Source organism: Cinclus cinclus, chromosome 3, assembly GCF_963662255.1.
Source record: "Cinclus cinclus chromosome 3, bCinCin1.1, whole genome shotgun sequence".
Taxonomy (NCBI): domain Eukaryota; kingdom Metazoa; phylum Chordata; class Aves; order Passeriformes; family Cinclidae; genus Cinclus; species Cinclus cinclus.
The window spans coordinates 28,909,488-28,936,941 of NC_085048.1; the positions used below are offsets into that span (position 1 = coordinate 28,909,488).

At 35.4% G+C, this 27,454-nt stretch overlaps 1 protein-coding gene across 5 annotated transcripts in view; it reads left to right on the forward strand.

Annotated features, from left to right (window-relative positions):
- FAM135A (family with sequence similarity 135 member A) overlaps positions 1 to 27,454 on the forward strand; it is a 60,002-nt gene that overhangs the window by 21,515 nt on the left and 11,033 nt on the right. The window contains exons 3-15 of one of the 5 annotated variants that reach the window (XM_062488570.1): positions 2,348 to 2,490; positions 2,606 to 2,676; positions 2,991 to 3,164; positions 5,450 to 5,576; positions 5,938 to 6,091; positions 8,838 to 8,915; positions 11,109 to 11,158; positions 12,878 to 13,033; positions 18,798 to 18,871; positions 19,155 to 19,309; positions 19,562 to 21,866; positions 23,851 to 24,011; positions 25,688 to 25,779. In XM_062488570.1, the coding sequence (XP_062344554.1) occupies positions 2,348 to 2,490; positions 2,606 to 2,676; positions 2,991 to 3,164; positions 5,450 to 5,576; positions 5,938 to 6,091; positions 8,838 to 8,915; positions 11,109 to 11,158; positions 12,878 to 13,033; positions 18,798 to 18,871; positions 19,155 to 19,309; positions 19,562 to 21,866; positions 23,851 to 24,011; positions 25,688 to 25,779 (3,740 nt within the window). Of the gene's footprint in view, positions 1 to 2,347; positions 2,491 to 2,605; positions 2,677 to 2,990; positions 3,165 to 5,449; positions 5,577 to 5,937; positions 6,092 to 8,837; positions 8,916 to 11,108; positions 11,159 to 12,877; positions 13,034 to 18,797; positions 18,872 to 19,154; positions 19,326 to 19,561; positions 21,867 to 23,850; positions 24,012 to 25,687; positions 25,780 to 27,454 lie in introns of all 5 variants that reach the window. The other 4 variants (XM_062488572.1, XM_062488574.1, XM_062488573.1 and 1 more) reach the window with 4 other exon arrangements.

Sequence of the window (27,454 nt, forward strand, 5' to 3'; positions counted from 1 at the left end):
TGCTTCTTTCTGTTCTTTTCTCTCTTCAGTCTTTCTCATACTTACCTATTCTAAATCCTATTCACATTGTCATGTCATGTTTTTCCCACTCCTCTCCAATTTTGCCTACTTCTAGCTCTCCCTGGACTCCACACAAGTTGCCCACAGTTTCCTTACTTTAGCTGTTTTCCCCTCTCCCACAGACTATTTGTTTGATCTCTCCTGCTTTTATCTCCCCGAGTCAAATAGTCTTAAGTTTTTCTTCTTTTCCCTGTTCATTTGCATCTCCTTTCACCCCTTGCCCAGCTCTTCATGCAGTCCTTCATTAATTTAAATAAGGTTTTTTCCCTTTCTATTTCCCATACCCTTTAGTGGCTCATTAGAACTGCTTGGGGACCCAGCATGAGTGTCATTACAGATATGGTAAAGCAATTCACTTGATTTATCTCGAGCCTTGTGAAGGTCTTTTATTATTCTTGTAATTTGAAGGGAGATGTTGCTGTGCTGTAGCAAATTAAAAGAAAAACATATGTATTTTTAGCCTTTATGAGTTTGTTTCAGATTTGAGGATGTTCTGAATGCTTCCTCTCAAAAATTTGTGGCTCATTTTCAGAAAGGGAAAAGGGGGAGGAAAAAACAGCAAAGGCAGAGTAGGAAGGAATGAGGTGTCTGGTTTGTGAAGCAAGAGTAAATTATCTTGTAAAATATAAATTAATAAATATATATAAATATATATCTAATAAAATACAAATCTAGTAAATTTATATGTAAGGGTAATAAATATGTAAGAGTAAATATGTCATTGATATGCAAGGGTAAAAAACACCCACTATTTTTTTTCTCTTCTGTTGTGGAAATGGCTTTTAGTGTGGATAGAAGCTTAGGAATAGTCCTGGACAGTCAGTGCATCATTGATCTCAAAAACAGCAGTTCTGCCTTGATGAGGTCTCACATTTGTGAGACCTTGGTCCCCATGTGGAAGTGGCTCAGCCTGTTCCTGACTCGGCTTTTCCTTTGCAGCTCCTCTCTCTCTACTGGGGGTGCTGGTTTGCATTTCACTGAAGTCAGCAGAGCTGGGGGCTGTAACTCAGGGTTGGATGCTGCAGAGGAAGTGGGACCTCAGCCATTTGTCTCCATTACTTCTTTTGTTTCAGACGGGAGTGGGAGATCCCTTTTGCTGATGCTGTGCAGTTATATCAGATTATGTGCCAAGTGAAACCATACCTGCTCTGCCCTTCAGCTGTAACAAATGACACAGATGTATGTAAGCTGAAAGTGGCATTATAGATAGGGGAATTAAACTGTAATGATTTAGCCTTTGTCAGCATTTTTTGCAGGACACCTAAACTGATGATATATATGGAAACACATCAGCAAAACCCAGTATTTGTACATTTCTAAAGAAAAATGGGAATGTTTGCCAAGAGCAGTAATATTCTATCAGAGGCCCCAAAGCTGTAAATTGCAAACTGCTGATTTTTTTCCCTCTTGTGGATTACTTTGAAGTAATTTATTAAGAATAATAAAAAGAATTTTAAAAAATCTTTTGCGCCCTCATTTACATGATTTCTAAGACATTTTGTCTTGGAAGACATTGTTATTGAGCAATTTTTTGAGAGGAGTTATAAGTGTCACTATTTCTGTTACTTCTGTTCTTCCAAGTTCCAACTTCTTTTAGGTTTTTTTCAGAGGATAGTGCCCATCATGATACCTCCTGTGTGATAATCCTTTGCTATTGCACTAAATATTTCCTCAATGACTATTTTAAATCATTCCCTTTCTCATTTCTTCTGCAAGTCTTTTAACTCCATTTTTTTTTCTTCAGCAAAAGGTTCCCCAACCATTTATCACACTTTTCTGAACTCTTTTTGATTGAAAGCAGAAGTGTCATATTGTATGTGGAATGTCAGGTTCAGGTGATAAGCTTGGAATTAATTTGGCCTGAGTAGAATGCAAAGATCTCTGTTCTTGATTAATTCAGTGGAGTGGTATATGTAATTTAACCTCTTTGCCTTATCTGTAGGTAATTTTGTTCTCAGTGTGGTTAAAACCTGAAAATTAACATGAAAGCTAGACGAAACAAGACAATTCAGGATATTTATTACAATTTCTGGTGCCTAGAGTGTCTTCAGTTTGTAACAAAGCAAAAATTCTTCAGAACTTACGTTAAAAGCAAACTTTATTAAAAAATATTTACAATGTTTCTCTGAATCAAAATGCACCCCTTCAAACTTCATCAGTTGCTGACTGAAAAGAAAACCACTTACATTACTGATGTTATTGTTTTAATAGTAATCATGAAACTGATGGAAATGATGGAAACTGTTCTGAGTTTTCCAGTTATATTAATACTTGTTTCTCTCTTCAGGTGCAACAGATCTTGCCTTTCCTGCTTCAGTCCATGACAATATAGTTTGCAGTAAAACATTTCAGATTCTTTACAAAAATGAGGAAGTTTCTGTGAATGATGTGATGATTTTCAAAATAAAAATGCTGTTAGACGAGAGGAAGGTAATCTGCTGTTCAAATTTACTATATTCAGATAATTTAGGCTTCATTATGTACAATTTGAATTAGTACAAATAAGGGACCTGAAAGATTTCATGCTTCTACAATTTCTTTGTAGATTGAGGAGTCGCTTAATGAAATGAATTTTCTGCTAACATTAGATTTACACTTCACGGATACAGACTACTCGTAAGTTTAAATATAGAAGATTTTGTTAAAACAAGAATATATGTTAACTCTTTAATCTGTTTAAATCTGTATTATTTATAGGTGTAGTTTGTTCACTTTAGACATAACTGATAGTAAAGAAGAAATCCAGTGCTGAAGTCTCTTAAGATTTCATAACTGGTTTGTCTCATTTTATTGTTTTTTCCTTTTTGGGAGATGCCATTGTGTTCCAAAGTATGAACTTATGCTAAATTGCTATTTGTGTCAGTTATTAATAACTTGCATTTTAAAAATGATTGTTCTAATTGTATGTTGTTCTATTAATTTCTTCTTAGACCAGATGACCTGAGCACACTACAGCCAATTAGTAGCCGAACTTTAAAGTTGCACTTTAACCTCCACCAGGGCCTTCATCATTACGTCAATGTTATGTTTGATTACTTCCACCTTTCCGTCATATCAGTTATAGTCCATGCTTCTTTGGTTGCTCTGCATCAGCCATTGATAAGGTAATCTCTTGCTAATAAAATGAAAATAAATTATTGAATGTCCAAATGGAAATGCTATAAAACCAGAATAATTAGGAAGGGGTTAAATCTATGGGCGGTATTGTTTTCTGTGATGATTTTGGAATTCAGGGCCCAGAGGGATGAGAAACATTTTGCTTTTAAAATTACATGAAAAAAATTTTGAGGGTTTTTTAAATTAGAAATATGAGTGTGTAGTGTAGAAGAGAGAGAATGTCTAAGGCCAGAGAAGTGGAGGAAAATATAAGTATCTATATTATATGTGTATATTTATATATATAAATATTTATGCATTTTTTAAATCAGGAAGATCTGCTGCACACTGTACACAGTGACTGAAATAGCTGCTGTTAATACAAATAGACTGCTTTCTGTAAACTATCAGTTAACTAACAGTTTTCAGTTACTACTCTAATGGCAGTGATATCTGCAGATGTTAAATTTATCATTTTATTCAGTCAATGGAACTGGAGAATTTAGTTTTCTCTTTAAAAAAGATTTTGGCTAATTTTTACTGGAGCCTTTTTATTTCATCTACTTGTGGTCACCCTTTGAAGACTCTGTTTTCTTTGCATCTCTCTCTGTGTGAAAAAGGGCCATACAGTCAGTTCCACATATGAAGTATTCTTTGCACACCTATTTTTTAGCATATCTATCTTTTCCTTCTTTCATGGTCTTCAAATACTCCATGCTACTGCCCTCAAATTTCCTCATATTCAAGTCCAGTCTGTGCCATAAATGCCCAGACCTTTAGCTTCAGGTATTCCCACTCCTTGTGCCTGTCTTCACATCAGTGAAAACACAATCTCTATGTATGTTAAACAGGTGTTCTGTGCTGTGGGGCTGCACTGGTTTGGAGCATTCAGCAGGCTTTCATTACTTTCTTGTCCTTTTTTTCTCCCTGCAGCTTGGTTTGATTTGTTTTGGTGATGTGTTTTAGGCATGGTTATATAGTAATTGAGCTAACACATCTGAAGAGATGGCACAGTCTTATTTGGGAGAGAAAATAAGTACTGAGAGGGTGGGAATTATTGTTGAAGACATAATCTGATAAATGCACTTTTTAAAGCACTTAAAGTAGCATCACATATGTAAAATGTATGTGATCACCCTGTCCCACCAGTGAAATTCAGACATGATCATTTGTTGTCAGAAAATGAAAAACAGGTTTTTTATATTAATTTGTAGTCAGAAACATATTTGTCTCTACTGACATTTTGAAAAGGTTGCAGTAAATCTGAGGGGTTTTCTATGTGTTTTCCTGTTTCTGGCTTTTCAAGTTATGATACAATAATGCTATTTAATTTTAAACCTCAGCTTGATACAGTTTGTGTAAGGAGATACTGAAGCAAAACAGCAACTTCTATGCTGCTTTTGTTATCTGGAGAGTAGGGTGTTGCTGGTGTCCACAAAATTATTTTAAGTATTCAAGTTATCCTTTAAATCAGCTTATGATGGGGAGAGGAAGAAACTTTAAAGTTTACAGGTTCATTTCAGCTGAGCTCCCCCATGTAAAAAATACTCGATGGTTGTTGAGTCATATGGTTGAGCCATATCTGGCTCATTTTTCTGGAACACCTCTTTCTGTAAAACCTGAGAATTGCAGATGTCACTCCTCTTTGTCCTTTGGGCTTTTATGGATGACAGTTTGGTTATCTGTTTGGATCATGCTCACATTATTGGAACCTCTTCCTTTCCTAGGGATGGTCACTTCTTGAGTGTTTTCTTCTTCTGAGTAGCATTCAGATTCACCTTCTCTTGGGACCAACTAATGTTAACATTCCCTTGAAAGAGAGAAGATAATTCTACTTAGGTAGAGCCCTGGACTCCTGTATAATCTATGCTTTTCTTTAACCTGTAATTGCTTATTTCTGCTTGATATCTAATAGTCCTCACTTTCTTCATTCATTCATTTTTCATTCAGTTTTCCTAGTTGTTATCACAAGGATACTGTTGCAGGATGCTCTGTTCTTCCAGGAGTTCAGGATAGGATCTTCTCCACAACAGGCAGAGGTCAGGCATCCTTTGGGAAAACAGCAAATGTCAGTCTGTGTAACAGCTTTCAACTTCTGACTACTGCCTCACTTTTAAGATGTTAAGTCTTCACAGCAAAATCCACAGAAAATGAATACTTCATACTGTTACAATTTGAAATTTATCTTCCTGGCTTAAACTTTCAGGAATATTGTTTAAATTAATTGAAGTTTGCATTGGAAGCAATGAGGAACAGTATGTTCAGATTATCAGATCATTTGTGCTTTTTGCAGTTTTCCTCGCCCAGTGAAGAATACATGGCTGAACAGGAATGCACCAGCACAAAACAGGGACTCTGTGATTCCTTCTCTTGAAAGTGTGGTCTTTGGCAATAATTACACAAAACAGTTATCAGCAGACGTAAGATTATATATCAATTTATGATTTTATTTGTACTCTGCTGGGAGGTGTGAATTTTATCTTTTATTTGATAAAATATTATTTGATAAAGAACAAACGTTGTTAGAGTTGTTTTGGGGTGGCATGTGAAAAGAGAAATGAGAAAAATTGTTCCAAAAGACTGTTAGCTGCTTCAGGAATGTACACATGGGAAGCTTAGAATATTGTTTAGCCTCCTTTTTTAATGTCTTGCATTCCACTAAAAATCACAGAAATGTGAATGAAGTTTGTGAAAAGAGGCAATTGCTTATCTTTTTAGTCATTCTGCTATCACTTCATTTATTATACAAAATTAATATGTGTTTTTTCTGCTTTATTCTAGGGTTGCAGTTTTATTGTTTCAGAGTCTTTCCTCAGCCATGCTTATAACTTCCACTACACACTTTGTGCCACTTTGCTGCTTGCTTTCAAAGGGTTACATAGATATTTCATTACAATAACCAAGGATCTTCCCTCTTCTCACCGAATTGAGCTGGGTATGTTCAATTTCATAAAGCCTATCACTTTCTTGTGAATGTTTATTAAGACCTCTTACAGACTAAACTGTCACTGATGGCACATCTCCTATATCTAAAATATTCTTTGCTTAAACTGATCTGAAATTTAACAACTGAAAAAAACCCAAAGAAACAAGTGCTATCACATCTCTAATAAAATAAGGAGGTAACAGCCTTAATCTATGGAAATATATTTTTTCTTCTTAGTCTTGATTTGTCTTCTGATTTCAAATTACTGTGTTTAGTGGTAAGAAAGTTAGAGAAGTTCTTAATCCAAGTAGCAGACTGCACTTCTTTGTTGTAAGGAGACATTGCATATTTGTACAAAAATCTAAATTCTTTAAGTTTTGAGAAGAATATTTCAATGAAAAATTACATGAAAAAAGACCCACAAGAAAAAATTACTGCTGACTTAGTTTGTAGTTTAATTTTTAAACAGACTTAGTTGCCATGAAGACTTCTAGCTAACCACATGTGATAAAAATAACTGCAAAAGTATTACATGTGATGTATGGAAGTGTGCATGCACATTTCTTCTCTGTAGAATGAAGATATATTAGAGAGCCTAACCTTGATTTGTGAACGGTGGAAGTAAGAAAGGAAAATACATTGACATTGTAAACAATGATTTAGACTTTTTTCTCAGCAAGCATATACATTTTTTAGTCATGTTTATTAAAGAAAAAAAACCAAACATTTGGCATTTATATGGATTGTAAACAATACTTACTGATTTTTGTATTGCTTAATTTTACCAGTGCCAAAACTAAGCAGAACGAAACAGTAAGGTTGGTAATTGAGATATGAAAGATATTTTAAAAAATGTGATGTGGTCAGTTAATGATTCAATGAAAGAATGTTTCAATACTGTATTACAAAATACAAAGCTATTTTTGGTGGAAAAATTTTCAGGGAGCGTATTACAAATCTGTCCATAGAAAAGTACTAGAAACTGAGGTGTTTTCTTCACAGAAGCAGAAATATTGCTACAGTTACTGCTACACTTTTCTGTCAATTATCTTAATTTTGATACGGAGGGAAGCACCCTATTAAAGGAGTGACTCAACTCTTAGTTTTTCTTGTAAGGTCAAAATGTACTTCTTCCCAAATCATAGAATCAGACAGTCATTTAGGTTGGAAGAGACCTCTAAAGATTATGAAGTCCAACAATTAACCCAGCAAAACCATGTTCACCACTAAAACACTTCTCCCAAGTGTCACATCCACATGCAGGCTGTTCCAAAAAATGCCCAACCACCCTTTCAGTGAACAAATTTTTCCTAATATCCAGTATAAGCCCCTTCTAGTACAGCTTGAGACCATTTCTTATTCATGTGTCACTTGTTACCTGGGAGAAGAGGCTGATCCCCACCTGGCTACACCCTCCTTTCAGGCAGTTGTAGAAGAGCAGCGAGATCTCCCCTGAGCCTTTTTTGGTCCAGGTTGAAGAACCCCAGCTCTCTTTGCCACTCCTCACAGGGCTTGTGCTCCAGACCCTTCACCAGCCTTGTTGCCCTTCTCTGGATTTGCTTTACCAGCTCAATATATATTAGGTTTGATGGCACTACTGTTGTTCTAAGAACAGGCTTAGACAAAACCTTGATATTTAAATGTTTCAGATATGGTCTTGAGCTCCCCTGAAACATTCCTTCAAAATATATATGTAATAGAAAAAAGCTGCCATTGAGTTGCATACTGGTAATGCAGCATTGGATTGTATCTTTCAACAACATTGAAGTTACCAAAGCCACTCACAAGCTTCAGTGGTGCTTGAATCATCTTTTCTCATCTATATGGGTAATTTAGTTTGCCTTTAGCTATGTAATTTTGAACAGAAATGCTCAAAATAAGTATCTGAAGAGAAAATTACAACTTAGATTTGACATGCATTGTACATATTCCACTGACAGTTTGTTTCCTGTGGGTTTAATTTTTTTATTTTTATGTTTTAAGTCTCTGCTAGAGTTACTTGTTCTTTCATATTTATAAATTTCTTTTTAATTTATTTCAGTTATTTTGTTTATACATTGATAGGGACAATTGATATAATAAAAAGTACTAATAATGTAAGCTTTAACTATTACATTTTACTGATGAAAAATAATACTTACCATTAACACTAATGTTTCTAAAATCCATCAGCAGTTAACAAAAAAAAGCTATGTTTCTGTAATGTCTATAAAGAAATCGAGGCTCACTGGACTTCACAAAGTACACAATTGTAATTTTTGCTCTTTTTAAAACATTTTTAAAGTAAATGAACTTTTTTATAGTGGATATTTTATCTGTGAAGTTTAAATGGGCATTGCAGAAGAGAATATCCAGTCCCATTTAAACTTCAGAATCATCACTTTTTTGTTTAAGATAAAATTACTCTTTCTTTAATTTTGTTTCTTCTGTTTGCTTTGCTATTGCCCTGTCATAAATTTAACACAAGGCACTGATTTTGCAGAAGCATGTGAAGACAACTGTTGGACTTGATAACCGTAATTGAGCATTTAAATATTACTGGTTTCAGGAGATAAAAAATCCTACCTTAATGTGTATCACAAGTGATCCTTAATCTAGAAACTGCACTAAAATTATATGTTTTCATGTACTGATCTAACTGCACTAATTGCTAGGCTAGCAATAAGCTCTTTTACTAACTTTAAGGCAAATAATAAATCACAGGTGAAAAAAGGAGTGTAGTAACTAGTCATGTGTGTACAATCCCTGTAACTAGCCAAGGCCAGCATGCAGGTCCTTTATGAACGCCTTCTCAGAAGAAAATATCCACGAACCCAGAGATTCGCCTACCTAGGTATGTTTCCAAAGCAGGTGATATAATCCCTCAGATTTTTATTGATACTATAAAATCTTATATTCTTATTAATAATATAAAATGTTACTCCATTTGTAGAAAGAAACAATTTCAGTATTCAGCCATAGCAAACATATGTTGAACTCTGAAGTCTGCAGAATTGAGTTACTAAGTTTTAGGCTGAGTGTAGATGATAAAATGAGACATCATTGCTGTTTTTTGGTTTAGTGTTGTTCTACTTTGCTAAACAAAAATGAGTGGAAGTTCAGTCACCCATCAACATTTGAAAAATAGCTTAAAATTATAGCTTCATTTAATGCAGCACAGATTTTTAGATAATTAAAGATAATTAATACCTTTTCTTTCTGAGAAATCTTCCAGATTCCTCTTGTATCTCAAGATTTAATTCTTGCAAACACTGCAGAAGGTATTATGAGTGCTCAGGGTACATTTGTCCATACCTACATGGGCCACTCCTCTCTGGAGAGTGTCAGTGTCGGCTTGATGCTGGACAAAAGATTACAGTGCTGTTTAAGCACAAGGAAGTTGCAGTTGGGAAAAGGATTTAATGGCAGTTAAGTCTCATAGCAGGTCACCAGCTTAATCATCTATAAATATGTTTTGGTTTTATTATAAAAAATGAAACCAAACTCATTTTTAGCAGAGCCAGCAAAATTGCATAAGATGTTCGCTGGATTAACATTGCTGCTACAGAATATAAGTGCTTAATTTCCTTTTGTGTTGTGTTAGCTCTTTTCTATCATCTCTTTTTTTAATATAGCTTTGGGATATTAATATAATTTGAGGTTTTCCATAATGATTTTAGATCTGAGAGTTTTAAATCTTGTTCAACAAGCCTATTCTCAATTGAAGTGTGACAAACAAATAATCAGTGTGTTGTCATAAGTTAAACATTTAATTTTTTCATTAATGACAAAATTTGTGTGGCCATACCAAAACTAGTATTATAGGTTGAATTATTTTCACGTGCTTTTAGAAAAATTATTAAATAGTGTTTAGCAAAAGGTATATGTAGTTTCTTTAAACAGCTATTGTAAACTTGTTTCTGAGAACATCATACATTTCTGCAATTTGCTTTTTTTTCCTCAGAGCTTTGAGTTGTGTGAGTTAATTTGTGTGACATTAAGTTCAAACCTAAGCATGATGAATGCTGTTAGTTGAAAATCAATATATACTTACCAAGTACAGTATAATACAAAGAGAAGTTGAGCATACACACTGTTGCTGTTCTGTAAAACCTTTGTTAATTATCCATACCCTGAAGTTGCTATTGGGGATTTCAAAGCATATTTTGCTGGGATGTGTTTTCAAGAAATATTGAACACTTTTGTCTTTAATACTGTGTTTCAATAATTAAATATAAATGCTTGTTACAGGCAATTTTAGGGTTTATGAATTGTTCCCTTATTACTCATACTTCAGATGCAGAAGGAAATTAAACCAAAATATTACAAATACAGAATTATTACTTGATTTATCAAATCCCCCAAAGTAAACAGGGCTGTCTAAAAAGGAAAAATGTCGTCATGAAGGAATATATATGGTTTCTTCATAAACGAGTCCTTAAAGGTTCAGATCCAGTTTAAGCTTCCATACTGTGTTGGATTGATTTGCTCTTAACATTAAACTGCTGAGAGATCACTTATAGAACAGTTTTATCAACTGAAAAAAACTTCCTCATACAACTAAAGACTTGTATTTATATTCATGTATCTTGTAAATTATATACCTTTAGAAAAATGAGATGGGAATAAAGCTTCTCTAGAAAATCTGGTAGAAGAGGAATTGTATTACCTTGGTTTTAAATGATGAAATTGCTGCTGAATAGCAGCAGTATCTGTAGATAATCTGAAAGCAATATCATCTAAACTACAGTATTTTCAAATTTAATTTTGAATGGAAAATTGTTGTCCTTGACAAGGTGTCATGATAAGCAATTATGATAACTGCAAATATTTTTTTCTTAATTATGTTTTGTCCTCCATCTCAGAAATTGCTATGGAGAATTTTAATGGAATTTATAGTTTACTTAATAACTGTGGCTCTTAATATGGCTTCAAGTTTTATTCGAAAAATTCTTTTTCATGTCTTAAAATTGTTTTGTGAGATAATTTGTTTCACACCGCAACTTGGAAGTACATTACTCATGGGTATGTCCTCTCATCTTTCCAGAAAACATAGATGTAGAAATTCGTCTTACAGAATTGTGTGAAGAAGTCAAGGTACAGGGCTTTTTTTCATGTATTAAATAAGTGAAATAACTATAAAAGTAGAATGTGCTGATTTTCTATGCTACTTGGGAATATACTGTTTGTTTCAGGGATGACAGCATGTATGTTTTTTCTAGCACTTATTTCAACTCTTCCTCCTAAGAGAAATTGCACAACTGTTGCCAAAACTGAACTGTTGATCTGATGGCTTGGTGTGTCAGTGGTAGCTGTTTAACTATTTATATCATGAAATTGAAGGTTTAGAGAGGTGGATTAGTTGTATGACAATCACACTTCGAGTTTTCTGCAGTATAATTTGATTTTTTGGGTATCAAATAACAATGACACAAGATCAAGCAGAAGTAAGTTTTACAACAAGGAAGTTCTGCAAGTTGTCCCCTCATCTAAAAGTACTTGTTCTGATGTTTTTCTGTCTCCTTTTTTCCTGTTTTCCCTACATTCTCAAGGAAACACTGTCTACATTAAATGGCTTGGATTTGTCTCCCCATCTCTCTCCTTAGTCAGAGCTAGCCCCAACTAAATAACTGATTTCTTGGTCATGGCAAAGTCTAAGGGACAGGTTTCAAAACTTCTTGAAAGATTATCTAAGAGTGGGCCATCTGCCCAACTTGGAGGAACACTTGGCTCTCCTTCAGTTACTGCAGTAGTAGTATAACTGCAAGAAAATGTGATATGGCCTTTAAAAGGATGTCATTTTTATAACTGGAGACAAATTCAGCACTGCTTGCTCTCTATAGGCAACTAATAATCTTACTTTATATATTAAAATAATTTTGACATCTATATAGCTTCTCTGAATTTGTTAGTTTCTCCCTTGGCTTGCCAAACATTTTCTGTTTTCTTTTTTTCTGTTCTTTTGTACAGTTCTTATCCAAAGTTTCTCTTGTTTGTCTTATTGTTGGTTAAGTTGGTGCTTCTGTATTCCCAATCCTTTTTTCTACTAGCTCTGTAAGAGTTAGTTCTTTACTATCTTTTAATTTTAAACCCTTTCCCTCAGTGCTTTGTGGGCCTACAGTGAGTTTCTGAAAAACAGTGTTATTTTCTAAAATGGCAGGGAACATAAGCCTAGCTGTCTACAATTGCTGTGGGACTGTATCACAGGATTACAGTACATTGTAAAGAAAACACAACTTGTTTCACACTGAATTTGCCTTGGTGTGATCTGGTTCTAGGAAGCTTGTGCTATAACTCTGCTTCCTGACTGTGCATAAAATGTATGTGGATATAAAGCATCTTATAAAGGTTATTGTGAGTTATAACTGTGGAGAAATGGAGATATATTTATTAAATTCTTACGATTTTATCAAAGTTCGACTAACATAGAAAGTGTCAATTTTTGGTTTCCTGATTCCTCTTCCTTTCAGGCACACGTTATTTTTGTATGTTAGAAAATACAACAGTTTAAATCAGATATCTTTGCCATAAGTGTAATTATTGCTTTAATTTTTGGACAGGAGTCCTAATTCTAGAAAGCAATGGGATAATATTTAATAAAAATAATCTGTTAATGTTGTAACATAGATTGATCCAGTGTCTTGGTTTGAGGACACTCCAGGACATCCAGTTTTGATACTTAGTTGAAATAGTTTTCATTTGTTGAAGTTGCTTTTTTAATTTACAATTCTCACTAAGACAAAGTATACTTTGTTTTAAATTCCTGTACATTATGGCTTCATCAGTGAATCATATAAATATTTTTCCTGACTTCAGAAAATGGAAAATCCTGATGAACTGGCGGAACTTATAAACATGAATCTTGCTCAGCTTTGCTCACTTCTGATGGCTCTCTGGGGGCAGTTTCTGGAAGTCATTACCTTACAAGAGGAGGTCACAGCTTTGCTAGCACAAGAGCATCACACGTTAAGAGTAAGTATTGACCCAGGGAACTTCATGTGCTTACTGGGACACATTGTTATGGAAATGTGTATCAAAATGAGACTCCAGATTATCGTTTTTCTATTTATATTTTGGAAAGCTGGTTGGAATGGTAAAGGGAACTATTGCATTTCATTTGTTACCTTGTATATAATGTAATATGTTGTTGGAATATAATGCATAAAACATATTATTTATGTTTATGAACCAAGTAATTCACTGTTCTTTTAATAAGAAATGCCATTCAGAAGGCTGATTGCAGGCTGTGGAATAATATATATTTGTGCAAACAGATGTACTTTTCTCTGTGGGAGCCTTGTCTAGTGCCCACCTTACATTTTACTTCTCTGCTACATTTAGGCTGCCTGCTTACATCATAAACAAAGTGTATTTCTTTCTGAATTAAGAATTTATTTATAACATTAATAAGTTTTGAAAAGTCTATTACGTGGGATTTTATGAAAGAAATGTGTGTGAAATGATCTGGCAAGTGAGTATTTGTGTGTGTACTAACACATCTGTAGTTCTGTTGGTCTGTCTGTAGGTATGTACAATTGCTGTGGGCTCTCAGCAAACAGAACCACAGCAGTGCTGTTCCCATAGTGAAATATAATTGAGTATGGACTAAAGCATTACTCTTACCTGATAAATTACATTGTTTAGTGAGAAAAACATGATTGTGGAAATAGCCTGTTATGGAGAATAAATGAAATCTTTCAGAATGAATGCAAGGGTTATTTGTTTGATGTGCTAGCCATAAGAAAGGGATCATTTTATTGTCTGTCTATGAAACTTACCTTTCTGTGGTTTTTGTATAAACACTGGATTACCTCAAGTTAACTGGATGGAGGTATGAAAGTATACGGTTTCATTTAACCTGCATTTGCATTCAGCTGCTGGTATGTTAGTGTTTGTACAAATTTATGTTTAATAAAACCAAATATAAGAATATAAGAAGACTTAATATATTAATTATTGCTGCTCCAGAAAAGACACTGCTAATGATTATGTATTTATCTTCTTAAGTGTGGTTCTTTTAAAATCCGTGATGTAAGTCATCCTCCTTAGCTCATAAATGTCTTAATTATCGAGTTTCCCTGCAATTGTTTAAGGGAGTATAAAGCAAAGTATTTAATTATACTAGGAATAATATTATATAGGAATTGAGATATTGCAGATATTAAAAGTATTTCTGTGATGCTTTCCAGCTTGAAAAAAATTCAAATAGGAGTTCCCTTCCCCCCTATGAAAAAAAGAGTATAATTTGATTTCATATCTGCATGCCTTGCATCATTTGGATTTGCTGTTACGCTCATTCCTTTTGTTATCTGTCACTGTACTTTGTGGATATTCTATAACCGATCAAAGACTGGAGAGGAGATGCAAGGCATGGGTAATCCTAAAGTTAGGTTTTCATTTAGTACCTGATAGCAGAAAGCAAGCAGACTTTAATTCCAAGAATTGCATAGTACAGCATTGAGAAGGGATTTTTACCTGAGCCAACTTAGACAGAACCAGCAACATGATACTCCTTCATTTTTAAATGGACACTTATTTTCTGCACTCCAAGATTATATGAGTTTGTGTGAATACTTTGAAAATATATGTAATTAAATATATGTAAGAAACCATTGCTCCACTGGGCTTCCCACGTGGCAGTAGAGCAGGAACTCGTAGTCCGTAAGTTCAGCAAACCTTTAAATGAAAAAGATGCTAAATTTCAGCCTTAATCTTTTCTAGAAGTGTGTTCAGTTTTTGGTTTTGGGTCTTGTTTTGCAGTGCTTAGTATAATAAATTATAACTTTTATTAGTAATATCTTGAGAATGTATATTCAAGGGGACTGTATAAACATACCTCAGGAAATCTACAGTGATGATCATGTTCCACTGGAGCCATTATCTGCACATACCAAATGATGCAGGCTTTCTGGTTACTGGATTTAGTTGATATTTAAAAGATGATCTACTGCTTCTCATCTTTGGAAACTATATGTTGACATTTAGAGTCATGGAATGGTTAAGGTTGGAAAAGACCTTTAAGGTCATCAAGTCCAACTATCAACCCAGCACCACTACATCCAGCACTAAACCAGATCCCCATGTGTCATATCCAAATGTATTTTGAACACTCCCACAGATGGTGATTCCACCACTTCTCTGGGCTGTCTGTTCCAATTCTTTACAACTCCTTCTATGGAGAAAAAAAAAAAAAAAAAGGAAATATCCTAATACCAAACCTACACCTCCCCTGGCACAACTTAAGGCCATTTCCTCATGTCTTTTTACCTTGGACATGGCAGAAGAGACCGATTCCCACCTGGCTGCAGCCTCCTTTCAGGTAGCTGTAGAGAATGATGAAGTTTCCCCTGAGCCTCCTTTTCTCCAGGCTAAAGATGACCCACTAATTATCCTCTGAAGAGACTTAACCTGTCCTTTCTAGAATAAGAAACCTTTTTATTTTGGAAATGAATACTTTGATGTGTTCACTACTGGATGCTAAATCTCATTTTATGTTTTCTTCTTGCAATATTTCCACAAGAAATATTCTTGCAAAACCTTCCACAAGAAATTTCTGCCTGAGAAACTTTACTAATGGACCTTTTTAGGGAGTGATTAATCTCAGTGATTAAGATACTTGTGTTAAAATGCCCCCTAGAAATGCCTGCCACCTGCATTTGGTCAAATTATTTTCACCCTCATTGCACAGATGCTTATACAACAGGTATTTCTGCTGAAGAGTTGTTTAAGTATTGAAATTGTTATTTTAATATTTTTACTTGCATTTTCTTAAGTCTTTCAATATTTAACTATTTTCAAATACTTGGAAAAGCACTATGTTAAAAAGTGAGGAGCACTTTATGTAAAATTGAATATCCATCTACTACATGATCATACTGATAAGGTTTACAAATGTGTTTTATTGAAAAAAACTGCTCAGAGTATGTTATTTTATATCACAAAACGCTTTGAACACTCAACTAGTTCATCTTTCTGTTCTGTAGTGACACCTCCTGGTAGGTCTGAATATATTCTTCCAAAATTACTTCTTTCAGTTTGATTAGCCTTAAAATAGGAGAGCTGAAAACTAAGATCTCTGACTGCTATTTATAAATATGCAGATACACAATATGTATTCCACAGCAGATTTATACACAGGTCTTCTGTTTACACTGGGAGGACCATAAAAACCATACCTCTGGTTAGTCTGTAGAGGTTAGGAGTAACAGCTGCAATTTCCTCCTGCAAAGTCCTTGTGGAGTCAGCCCAAGTCAGTGGTTCCTGCGTCATTAGCAGAGCTGGCAGTCACTCTGGTTCTGCAGAGCCTGTCTAGCGGTGTCCTAGCAAGTGCCTCAGTCCTTCAGTAAGTTAAGCCCTGATTAAACATAATAAACTACTGTTGATTAGGGTTCTTCTGTCTCATTAGTAAATACTTACATGCTTTTTGGAGCTTGCTTTCAACTAGTTTTATACTGTTGTTATTCTACTTGGAGCTGTCTGGAGCTGGTAATGAGATTTTCTTCAAAAGTACTGAAATTACTTAATCACAAATGGGATTTATTGCAAATGAAAATGTCTTCCTCTTCTGTTGTAAGTACAGAATGCAGTATTCTAAAGATCTAGTCTCCATATAACTCCAGTTACTTTATGTGGTGAAGTGCTCACATTTAAACTGAAAACTACCTTGCTTGTTTCCTGGCAAACAGCTGTTTGCCCTTTTGTTGATATATACCACAGACATCTACTAATTTGGCAATGTTCCTGTAACTATTATCTGACTGATTAGGATCTTTAATTAATTTTTAAATTGCTTAATTTAAAATTATAATGTCCACTCTTCGTGATAAATTGTTCTGAAATCTATTTTTTAAACAGTAAAATTATCTTTAAAGTCTATTGTATAACAGACCCCCTTCTTGGGGAAAGGGTGGGGAACTAGCACTGAAAAAATCCTTATTTGCAAGGTACATGTCTATTTAGAAAAGGCAGCTGGGAAAATGCAGCAAATTACTTGGGAACAGCAATTCTGATCCCACATGTGTATATATAAACTCCTGTTGTATAAACAACAAATTCTAAAAGAAAGCAAATGGAGTTCTGGCAAGAGTGGAAGCTGCATTTACAATAAACTATTGAATTTTGTGTTTTCTTCTTACTTCAAAGAATTTTCCGTGACTATTCAGAGATGATGTTGTGACTAAGATTAATTTCATGAAATATAGTACAATAAATTCTAGGAGGTTGGGACAGGACTTTCAGTTTCTCTTGCAAGTTAGAGATTGGGGGTAAAATGTTTGTGATTTGGGATTGGGTTTTTTCTTAAGCATCTTCGAACATTTTTTTCTCAGTTCTTCTTGTATTAAGGAAACAAAAAAAGTGTAAAAGCTACAGAACTTAAAGTTAATCCTAGTGATGCTCTCTAAAAGTATACTGGGCAGTGTATCAGGAGGGAAAATGAACTCCCATGCAAGTGCTTATCTCTGAACAAAATTAATGTGGTCCTGAAAGTCTGGTGTTAGTCAGTTCATGCATAAGATTTTTTATAGAGCTGTGTTTGTGCTCAGGATGGGCACAGGTGATGGCTGCAGCTCTGAGTCAAAGAGCTGAGGGAACTGAACTAGCTCTTCACACTTGTTGCCAGTTTCACACTGAAAAGTCCCACAGTCTGTTCAGGAAGAGCCATAATTTAAGAGGAATACACAGAGTATATTGAAGAAATAAAGGCGTAGGAGATCAGAAAGTACTTGGTAAATAAATAATTGATTCAGTAGATTAACATGTAATTCTCCAAGTGGGATAGAAATTTTGTTTAAATTGACACAACCAAATTAAGATTAACAAACAAGCTGTTGTGAACAACCATTGCACAGCACGTTCTCTTTGGTTTGCTTCTTTTTTGGATGCAGGTAATTTGGCAGTTGCAAAAATAAAATGCATATTGATTGGAATAATATTTATATAGAATATTGGAAATGTGAGAAACCTTGTACAAAACCTTTGGGATTTCTAGATACTATATTTTCAGTACACTGATCATATTTTCATTTGCAGCAAATTGCTGTATAATTCACATTCTCTATTTTAGCATATATTTGATGGTAAAATGTTGATGGTTTAACACATTTGATGGTAAAAAAATATGCTCCCATGTGTTATTAAATACCACTTCAGTATTGTATTGTTTATTGACCTCAGACATACAGTTAAGACTTCAGTACAGTGCTTAAAATTAATGTACATTCTGTTACTGTCTTCATCATTTCCAGCCGAAATCTTGGCAAATAAAAGATTCTTAGGCATAGTAGTTTACTGTGGGCTAGAGAGTGCTTACAGAAAGTTTTAAACACTCCTCTATTTTCTGAGATTGCAGAATATCTAATGTGTTTCAGCTTCTGAAGGTAATACTCAGACTCATTCAGAAGTGTCAGTTGAACAGTCATTTCCTTTCTTCCCATCAACATTTCCAGCAATATTTTGTGTGTTACTGCTTGAGCCTGATTTGGATGATTGATTTATTAGAAATCAAATTTTCAGCAGGCAGTTGAGTCTAGTATAATTCCCAGTTATCCAGAGCACAAATTTAAATTGTTTTGGTCACTAGTCCTGTCTGTGACACCTGTCCAGAATGAGCGTCTAAAAATAGAGAAACTGTCTGTATTATACATACAAATGATAGAGTGATGCATAGGAGTGCTGGTGGACTTTCAAAAGTTATCTGTAAGGTAAAATAAGCTCTGCCTTTATTTGGATCTTGCAGGTGCGCAGATTTGCTGAAGCATTCTTTTGCTTTGAGCATCCTAGGGAAGCTGCTCTTGCATTTCAGGAACTACAGTAAGTAGCCTTTAGAATTCCACAGTATATAGCATGTGGTGGATATACACAACTCTGTAGAATATGTTGTGCAGAAGTAGCATTGCCAAAATACATAAGAAATTCAAGAGAAACTTTGGCTTTAAAGTACTGGAACTTATATAAGAAGTTATTAAATAATCAAGCTATTATTTGTTAGTTAGTAGAAAAGCTTCTACTAAAATGAATTAAACTGTTGGTAATTTCTGTTAATGTAAAAATAAATAGTTCTTTTTTTTCATGGAGGACTGCTTCCTTTTTTCAGTGCTCAAAGTCATCTACAGGTGTGTGCAGCTATCAAAAACATTTCCTTCTGCAGTTCTCTTCCACCCCTCCCTATTGAATGCAGTGAACTAGATGGAGATATGAACTCCTTGCCTATAATCTTTGAAGATCGGTATTTAGATTCAGTTACTGAAGGTAAACACACCTCACAGTACAATTTTCTTTTTGAAGAAATGAGGAAAAATTATGTAAAACTTGAGTATTTGTTTATAAATTTCTTGCTGGCTTTAAAGGACTACATTTATTTGATAGGATATGGGGGTTTAGCTTTAGTTTTGAGGATGTGTAAAATTCTATAATTGCTTGTGCATTGCTTATTTGCATAATCTTATTGTAAACATACTTTCTCTTTCTCCCACTCCTCTTCCCCTCCCTTTTCTGTGAAAGATTTGGATGTACCCTGGCTGGTAGCTCAGAGTGTTCCAAAGGCAGAGTCCAGTAAGCTGGATAAATTTGAAGCTGAAGAAGGTTTCGTTGCTGGCCTTACTAGCCCAGAGATGAAAATAAGACCTTCTGGTGCCTCTGTCTCTTGGCATTCAGAAGCTGAAAAGATGCTAACAAAAACCTTCAAAGGGAAAAATGAAGATACAAATAAATCCAAAGCTAAGGTTGCTAAGCTCATAAAAACAATAAAAGCTGACAATACAAAAAAAGTCGTAAAACAGAACTCAAAGGATTCTGTGGTGTTAGTAGGATACAAATGTTTGGTAAGTGCAGCACTGGAAAATGCCTCTAGAAGGTTAGATGGCGAGCCTTCATACAATGTTAATGAAGGGCTGGACCCTAGAGTAGGTGGAATTCCTTGTGATACAAAGGCCTGCATCAGGCAAATAACTCGAAGAGACCTTCCATTGTTGCCATATGACGAAATCACTGTCAAGACTGAAGATGACCAACCAGGTCCAAGTAGTCCTGTGTACTGTGAAAATGAGGCTGTTTTTGATAGACTGACTATCTCCCAGACAGGTTCTGAAACTATTCAAGGAGATAGTACTTTACAACACACAGGTACACTTGAAGGTTGTCATGGAGGTCAGCCAGCTTCCTCAGGAGTCAGGACATCTGAGGTCAAACCAAGTAATAAGAATCTTTATGCAGAGGAGAAAGGAGTGGCTCACACTGAATCATGGGCTAAGTTTCCACAAGATGAAGTGCATGAAGATAATTTGCTGACACCCAATATTCGGTCTTCAGAATCTGGAAATAAATTGAATTTGGGAGAACAGGAACCCATGCTTGAAAAGGAGGAGGTCCATGAGAGAAACTGTCAGCATACCAGTGACATCTTGACAAAAATGAAAAGCAATCTACCTACTCCTTCAACAAAAGAAAGTCAAATCCCTGCAAGTGGAGACATGTCTAAATTACCAGATGTTAGTGTGACGTATGCCTCTTCTAGATTTTCAGATTCAGGTGTAGAAAGTGAACCAAGTTCTTTTGCAACTCACCCTAACCCTGATCATGTTTTTGAAAATGTTCATGGACAAATTGCACACAATGGTGAGAGAGCATTTCCTCAGCCTTTACTAAAACCAGACTGTGCAATAAAAAACACAATCGAAAGCCATTGCACTGAGAGCACAAGTGCTGTAAGTGAAATACAGTCATCCCTGACATCCATAAATTCACTGCCTTCAGATGATGATGAGCTGTCACCTGATGAGAATTCAAAGATATGCGTTGTACCTGAATGCCAGCTAAGTGATAGCAAAACAGTATTGGATCTAGGAGCAGTTGACTTGCCAAAATGTGGTGACAGTAAAACATCAAACACTAATCTGCAGCAACAGCTTGTTGTGTATTCAGGGCATTTCGATAACAAAACTCTGTCTATACATTCCTCACTCTCAGGAAAAAAAGATCTGTTACACTTGGTTGTTTCAGATGAGGACACACCTACTGATGTGGAAAGTTACAGCCCACAAACAGGCCTTGGCACTACCTGCAAGGACTCTGAGGACCTTGAAAAGTGTCCTACAGCTACAGAAGGAACAATTAAGTTGTGTTTGGAAGCACCTTGTATGGGTGAGCCATCTGCTGTTCCAGGTTCTTCATCTGTTAATGCAGTGGTTAAAAAAACAAGCAAAGTAAAACATAGTGAGCCTTTAGAACTAAAGGGCTCAACTGAAGAACTGTCAGTAGCTAAAAGGGAAACTGGTACAGATAATCTTTCTCCAGCTGGTAGTGCTGACATGGTAAAGCAAGGGCTTGTTGAAAACTATTTTGGCTCTCAAAGCAGCATAGATATTTCAGATATTTGGCCTACAGACAACAGCATTCCTGTTAGCCTTCAAAAGGAAGTATATGAAAAACAGATTATTTGTTCTTCCCAACAAGATGAAGAAGAAGAGGAGGATCAAGATATGATTGAAAATGGGTATTATGAAGAAAACGATTATAGCATATTAGATGGAGCTTGCAGTGCTGAGCAGGATCATGGCTTAGCAGAAGAGAGAGCCCTGAGATCTGAAATGATTGACAGTGGACACCTGCAGGACATAATGACTGTGCCCCCTGTCTGTACTCCTGGTTGTTTGTCTTTCCCTTCTTCTCTGAGAGACTCTCCCTGCAATGTTACCTCTTCTTCAAAGAATAAATCTGATGCAATTACACAACAGCCAGGCAGCACATCCTACAGCTCAGCTTCAGCTGTTTCCTGGTATGAAAGCTCGCCAAAACCTCAAATGTTAGCGTAAGTAATTGTTCTACAACAAGCTTTTTTCTTTTAGAAATTATGTTAATATAATAGAGAAGGGGAAAAGAAGCATGGTTGGGCTGTAGAATGCCCCAGAACTGTGGCTTGTGGATTCTGCATGCCCAAGTAACAGCATGTTCTAGATGTTCAGATAAAAAGTGTCTCAGCACTGACTTCTTCTATGAGTTATCTTGTAATTTCATGTGGTTTGAAGAACAAGCAAAACAGGATTTTTCTTAGGTTTAAAAAATAATCATTCAGCTGAAGAATGATGTTGCAAAGGCTACTGAGCATAAAAATGGTGTTTTATGAAATTGAAATTGTTAAAATAGCAAGTTTGGGAAAGTATGCCTTGACTTTTTAAACATAAATCCAAAAACATTGTGGAACTGGCTGTCCATCAGATTAGCTAAATGAAGCAAATGTGTAGTGCAAGCTATGGTAATGGCCTTATTTTTAGATCTTAACTTCAAATATCAAAAACGTAACACCTCAGAGACCACAGTGGTCTAAATTATGCTGCAGTTTGGATACTAGGAAAGGCAAATTTAGATGAATGTCAGGGGTCCCAGATTGTACCTCTTGCTGTAAACATAGGAGTTTCCCTGATAACCCCCTGCTGCTAAATGAACATGTGAAGCAGCAGTTTGTGTTGTATTGGAAGTAAAATGTTGCTATGAGAGAAAAGAAAATTTAAAGGAGAGGTAGAAACAAACTCTGAGATGGTGGAAGAGATAAAAGACCAGATAGTTTGTGAAAAGCAGCTTGAGAACAGAAAGGAGTGATCAGTGAGGTGGAGGAAAACAGATTAGAAGTAGCCAGAGAAGTAGCTTCTGGGGGTACTGGTGTGGAATGGGAAAGGTGAAGAGCAGAGACTACTCATGCTGTTCTTTAACAATAAAAGTGAACTTGGAATAAAATCAAGGACTTGGCCATTGGAAAAGCAGAGTCTCCTGGAACATAAGATAACCGTGAATCCAGAGGGTATGATCTGCTCCATAAAGAACCACCCTTAGTGGGTTCAGGAAACATGCCTTGAGTACAAACTCAAGTAGCTTCTGTTGCAGAGTGATAAGAGCAGCTGTCAGCAGTGATTTCTTTTCAGGCTGCCTTCATTGAGGCCTGCTCTTGCCAGTTAGTGAGGAATGAGCTAAAGTTGGGAAAACAGAGAACAAAAGGTAGAATGGGAGGGAAACAGCAGGCACAAGAGGATGGGGTACAGCACCAGGCCATAAGGGATCGTGCAAAAAAGATGGATTAAGGAAGCATAAGAAAGCATATAAAGCTTTATGTGCTGCAGGGAAACTGATATGCAACTAGGAAGGCCATACACAAAAACTAAGAGAAGTGGAAGAAAGGGAGGAAGGAACACTAGGAGCTTCTAGCATGTGAGGATTTCAGCCATTAAAAACCTCATAGTGTATGCCTTCATAGAATATGCAGAAGATCAGAAGTCTGGATCTGGCTGTTTCAGAAGCAAGTATCAGTTATTCACCCTACCACAGGAACCTTATGGTGAGACATTACAGCACTGACTCCACCTCTCTTCTGGCCTAAGAAATGGGCTTGGCAAGAATTATCAAAAGTCAGTGAAAAACTTAACCTAGACTTCCAGTTGGTTATAATTTCTATAATATTTTATTGTGTAGAAACAAAACGCTGTTGCTTGCTCAAGACCACAATGAACCAGCATCTTCAGTGGTTTCAGAAATACTTAAGAGTTTGCACAGGTGGTCAAAGGAGAGAAGAGAGTAGAGCTTGTGATATGGTATTGGTTACAGAGGAAGAGGGGCTGTAGGAATCTGCAGTAAAAATATTCTGGGGAAATGCCTTATTTTGTGAAAATAGTAATTTGATAAATGTATTTTCCTCCATATTAATTACATAGAATAAAAAGGAGAAAAGACGGTAGAAAACTGTATCCTGGAAGACCCTACATTTACCTAGCAGTAGTAAATTCATAAGTATTTTTTTGTTCCAGTTTCCTACAGGCTAAAGAAGAATTGAGGCAACTTAAACTTCCTGGATTTATGTACAGTGATGTTTTCAAACTGGCTTCTTCAATACCTTATTTCAGTATGGAAGATGATGAGTGTTCAGAAGAAGGAGTACATCTTATAGTCTGTGTCCATGGCCTAGATGGTATGCATGGGAAATGTGATACTGTACAAGACAATAGTTCAGATTACCAGCTTTGGTCATTCAAACTCTGAACTGAACACCTGAAATAGGTTCACTGGAGGGAAATGGGAATCTGACATTGTACTGCTGCATTTGACAATGTGTTCGATAAATATTTTTAAAGTAGGAATTCTCAGTCTTTAATAAAATTTCCCTGCACATAAATCTGTTAAATGCCGTAGTTAACATTAGGTGCATCTTTCAGTTTTTTATGTCGTAAAGGAATCTGTCCATGTTCTGGTAATAGAAAGGAGCTACTGACAAAACTGTTTTCTTTAGAATGGCTGTGTTGTAGAGGAAAATGAAATATACATATCTTGTTAGGAAAAAGAAATAGTACATGTAAAACACAGTCAAGTGTTTATAAGGTTCTAAAGGGTTGAGTCACTGAATCACAGTGTGGTTGAGGGTGAAAGGGATCACTGAAGATTGTCTTGTTCAACTTCCTTGCTCAGAGCAGTCACCTACAGCAGGTTGCCCAGGATGCAGCATAGTTGGGTTTTTGAATATTTCCGAGGACAAAGATTTTACTGTGGTAGAAGTGAGAAAATCTCTTTTTAATTGGAAGTGTTATAAAGTTTAAATACCTTGAATATATTCACCTGCTTTTAGTTCAAAGCATATTGAAGCATATATTAAGGAACAATATCCCCTCTAGCCTTTGTGTGGTTTTGAGACACTTCTTGAATTAACAGTGTAAGGAAACACAAAGAGGGCAGTAAAATAGGTTATTGGACTGCAGCAACACTGCACAGGCACCTTCTTAATTTTTCAAATTCCTAAGTTAAAAAAATAAAATAACAGCATAGTTTTTCTTTCCTCATTTGGACAGAAAGCAGCCTTTGTTAAGTTCTTTTAAAAATAGGAACTCGGAGGTATTCCGTCTTACTGTATAGATATTCTCGTGCATGTAGAAGCAGCACAAAAATTAACTTGACCAAGAAGCCTGTTGTTTAAAAAACATGTTTGAAGCCTTAGGAAAGTCCAAATAGTTAGAGCTTATACAAGTGACCTTATACAAGCTATTTCCTATAAATGACAGATGTAAATAAAAATCCTGTTCTCTAATTAAGGCAGAAAGGCTCCCCTTTCTTCAAAAGCATCCATGACTGCTGATGTGGAAAAATCTTCAGGATGCTAGTTAAACTAGCATTTGTTGTTTTGGGTACCACAGTATCTAAAAATATCTTTATCTGCTGATGGTTCACTCTGCCTTTTCATTTTATGAAAATACTCCTTCACTGAATTCTTTAATTCTTTAATTCTGAATTCTTTAATTCAGTGAAGGAATATTCACTGAGTTCTTTAATTTGCTTTATCAAAATTAATTAGGTTTCAAAGAATGTAATGTTCACATTGCTATGTATCAGTTGGAAGCTAAGACAGAATCAAATGACTTCCTACATCTTTGCTTTTTTAAAAGTGTTTGCATAGAATGTCATTTTCATAAACCATTTTGTCACTTAATTTGACATTGTGGTTTCTTTCAAAGTCTTACTGAATTTTAATTAGGGCTGAGAATATAATTAGATGTGTTTAAATATAAAGCTTTGCCAGAGATTAATTTCAGTATTCTGAGTGCTTTTATTGCAAGTTAACTTTGCAGAATCTAACTCTTGATTGTTTCTCTTTTGAAGGCAACAGCGCAGATCTAAGATTAGTGAAGACTTACATTGAGCTAGGGCTTCCTGGAGGAAGAATTGAATTTCTTATGTCTGAAAGGAATCAGGTATTTGCCAACTAAAAAAGAATTTTTGCAAAGCTATGAGTAATGTAAACATTCAGACAAGTTTATTTAATGGCACTATTGTATTTACCACATTTTGTATATTTTTATTGTATTCTTATGGAATCCATTATTTGATCTGTGGTTTAAGTCAAAGTAATTACAAAATCTTATATGGTACTGAAGGTCAGTATTTTAAGGGGTAACATTTCTTACTACCAATTTGTTGTGTGTACTGTGTCTCCTAAGTTCTCAGCATAAGCAGTTTGATTGTAGATAAAATATGCTCAATACTAGCAGTAAAAATGCTAGTAAAAACTGGTGTGGCAAGAAGGGAGATGTGTTATTTCAGAGGATGTGACAAATACAAAATTCCTGTTGTTTCTTCTTTTGTCAGCATACTGCAAGATCTACATCATAACACTGAACAAATATCAAATTACCTCTTGAGTTATACTTTTGTGAATGTTATTATTTTCTGATGAAGTAAACTTGCCAAAGCACAAAAGACCAATTTTTTACATTTTGTCTGTGTGTATGTATGACATATTGTATTAGACATACTTCAGAGATGAACTAGAACAGTGTCTTGTCAGTGGCTCAAACAAAAGCTTCATTTGGTGCACTAGCATTTTTCTGGCAGTAGCTGCTGGGATGCTTTGTGAAACAAGCTGGACAGGCACCAAGCCAGGCTTTCTCTTCTCTAGCCTACTATAGAGTTTGTGTCAGTCAGCAGCTGCGAGACTTTCTGATTTGTGGATTCCTCTGAGACCACTGAGCCTAAGAGCTGTTGACAGACTTTTCTCCTTAATGTTGGCTGATTCTTTTTGAATGTTTTTACTTCTGTATCCATAGCATACAGTTGAGATTAATTCTGTGGTCTGTATATATTAGTAATTCAGTTGCAAACAAGGAAATTGAAATAATTTACCTTACAGCTTGTTTTGGAAAAAATACTCAATAATCATTCCTCATCCACTGCTTCAGTTAATCACATATTTTATAAGCAAGTACAACTTTTCCCTCAGGAGGCAACTGAAGAGACTTAGTCCGTTTATTATTTCATACAATTAGAGCTGAAAAGATTCTGTTCATCCATGGTACCCTTCCTGTCCCGCTTGAAACTTCTTGTCATTTAAAATTGAATGATCAGAACTAGACAGGGCATTTAAGATGCTTATGCACTACAGACTGACAACATGCTATATTGCTATTTTCTTTCCTTGCTTTCCTAACATAGCTTATTGTATGCAACACAGATGTGTAGATTATTGTTTGCATATATAGTTAGGGCTGGTTTTCTCTGTGTAACATTGGTTTGCATTTCTTGCCATTTTATCACCCAGGCATGCAGTAATATAAGATTCTTCTGAAATTCTTGTGAAATTGTTGGTTCTAGATTTGACTATTCTGGATATGTAGCTTTGTCTACAAACTGGTATTTCATCTCCTCCTTTCCTTTCCCAGATAATTTACCAATATGTTGAACACTACAGTTTATAACACGGATCCTTTGGAACTTGAGTGGAAAAGTTCTAGGCAGGCTTTGCCTATCTCTTTTTATTTCTTACTGCTGATCATTGGAGAGAATCAGCTATGAACTGGGGATAAGGCCTTAAGAATTTTGTTTGTTTGTTTGTTTCATTTTGAATAACCAGTATTACTGTAGACTTCTGTT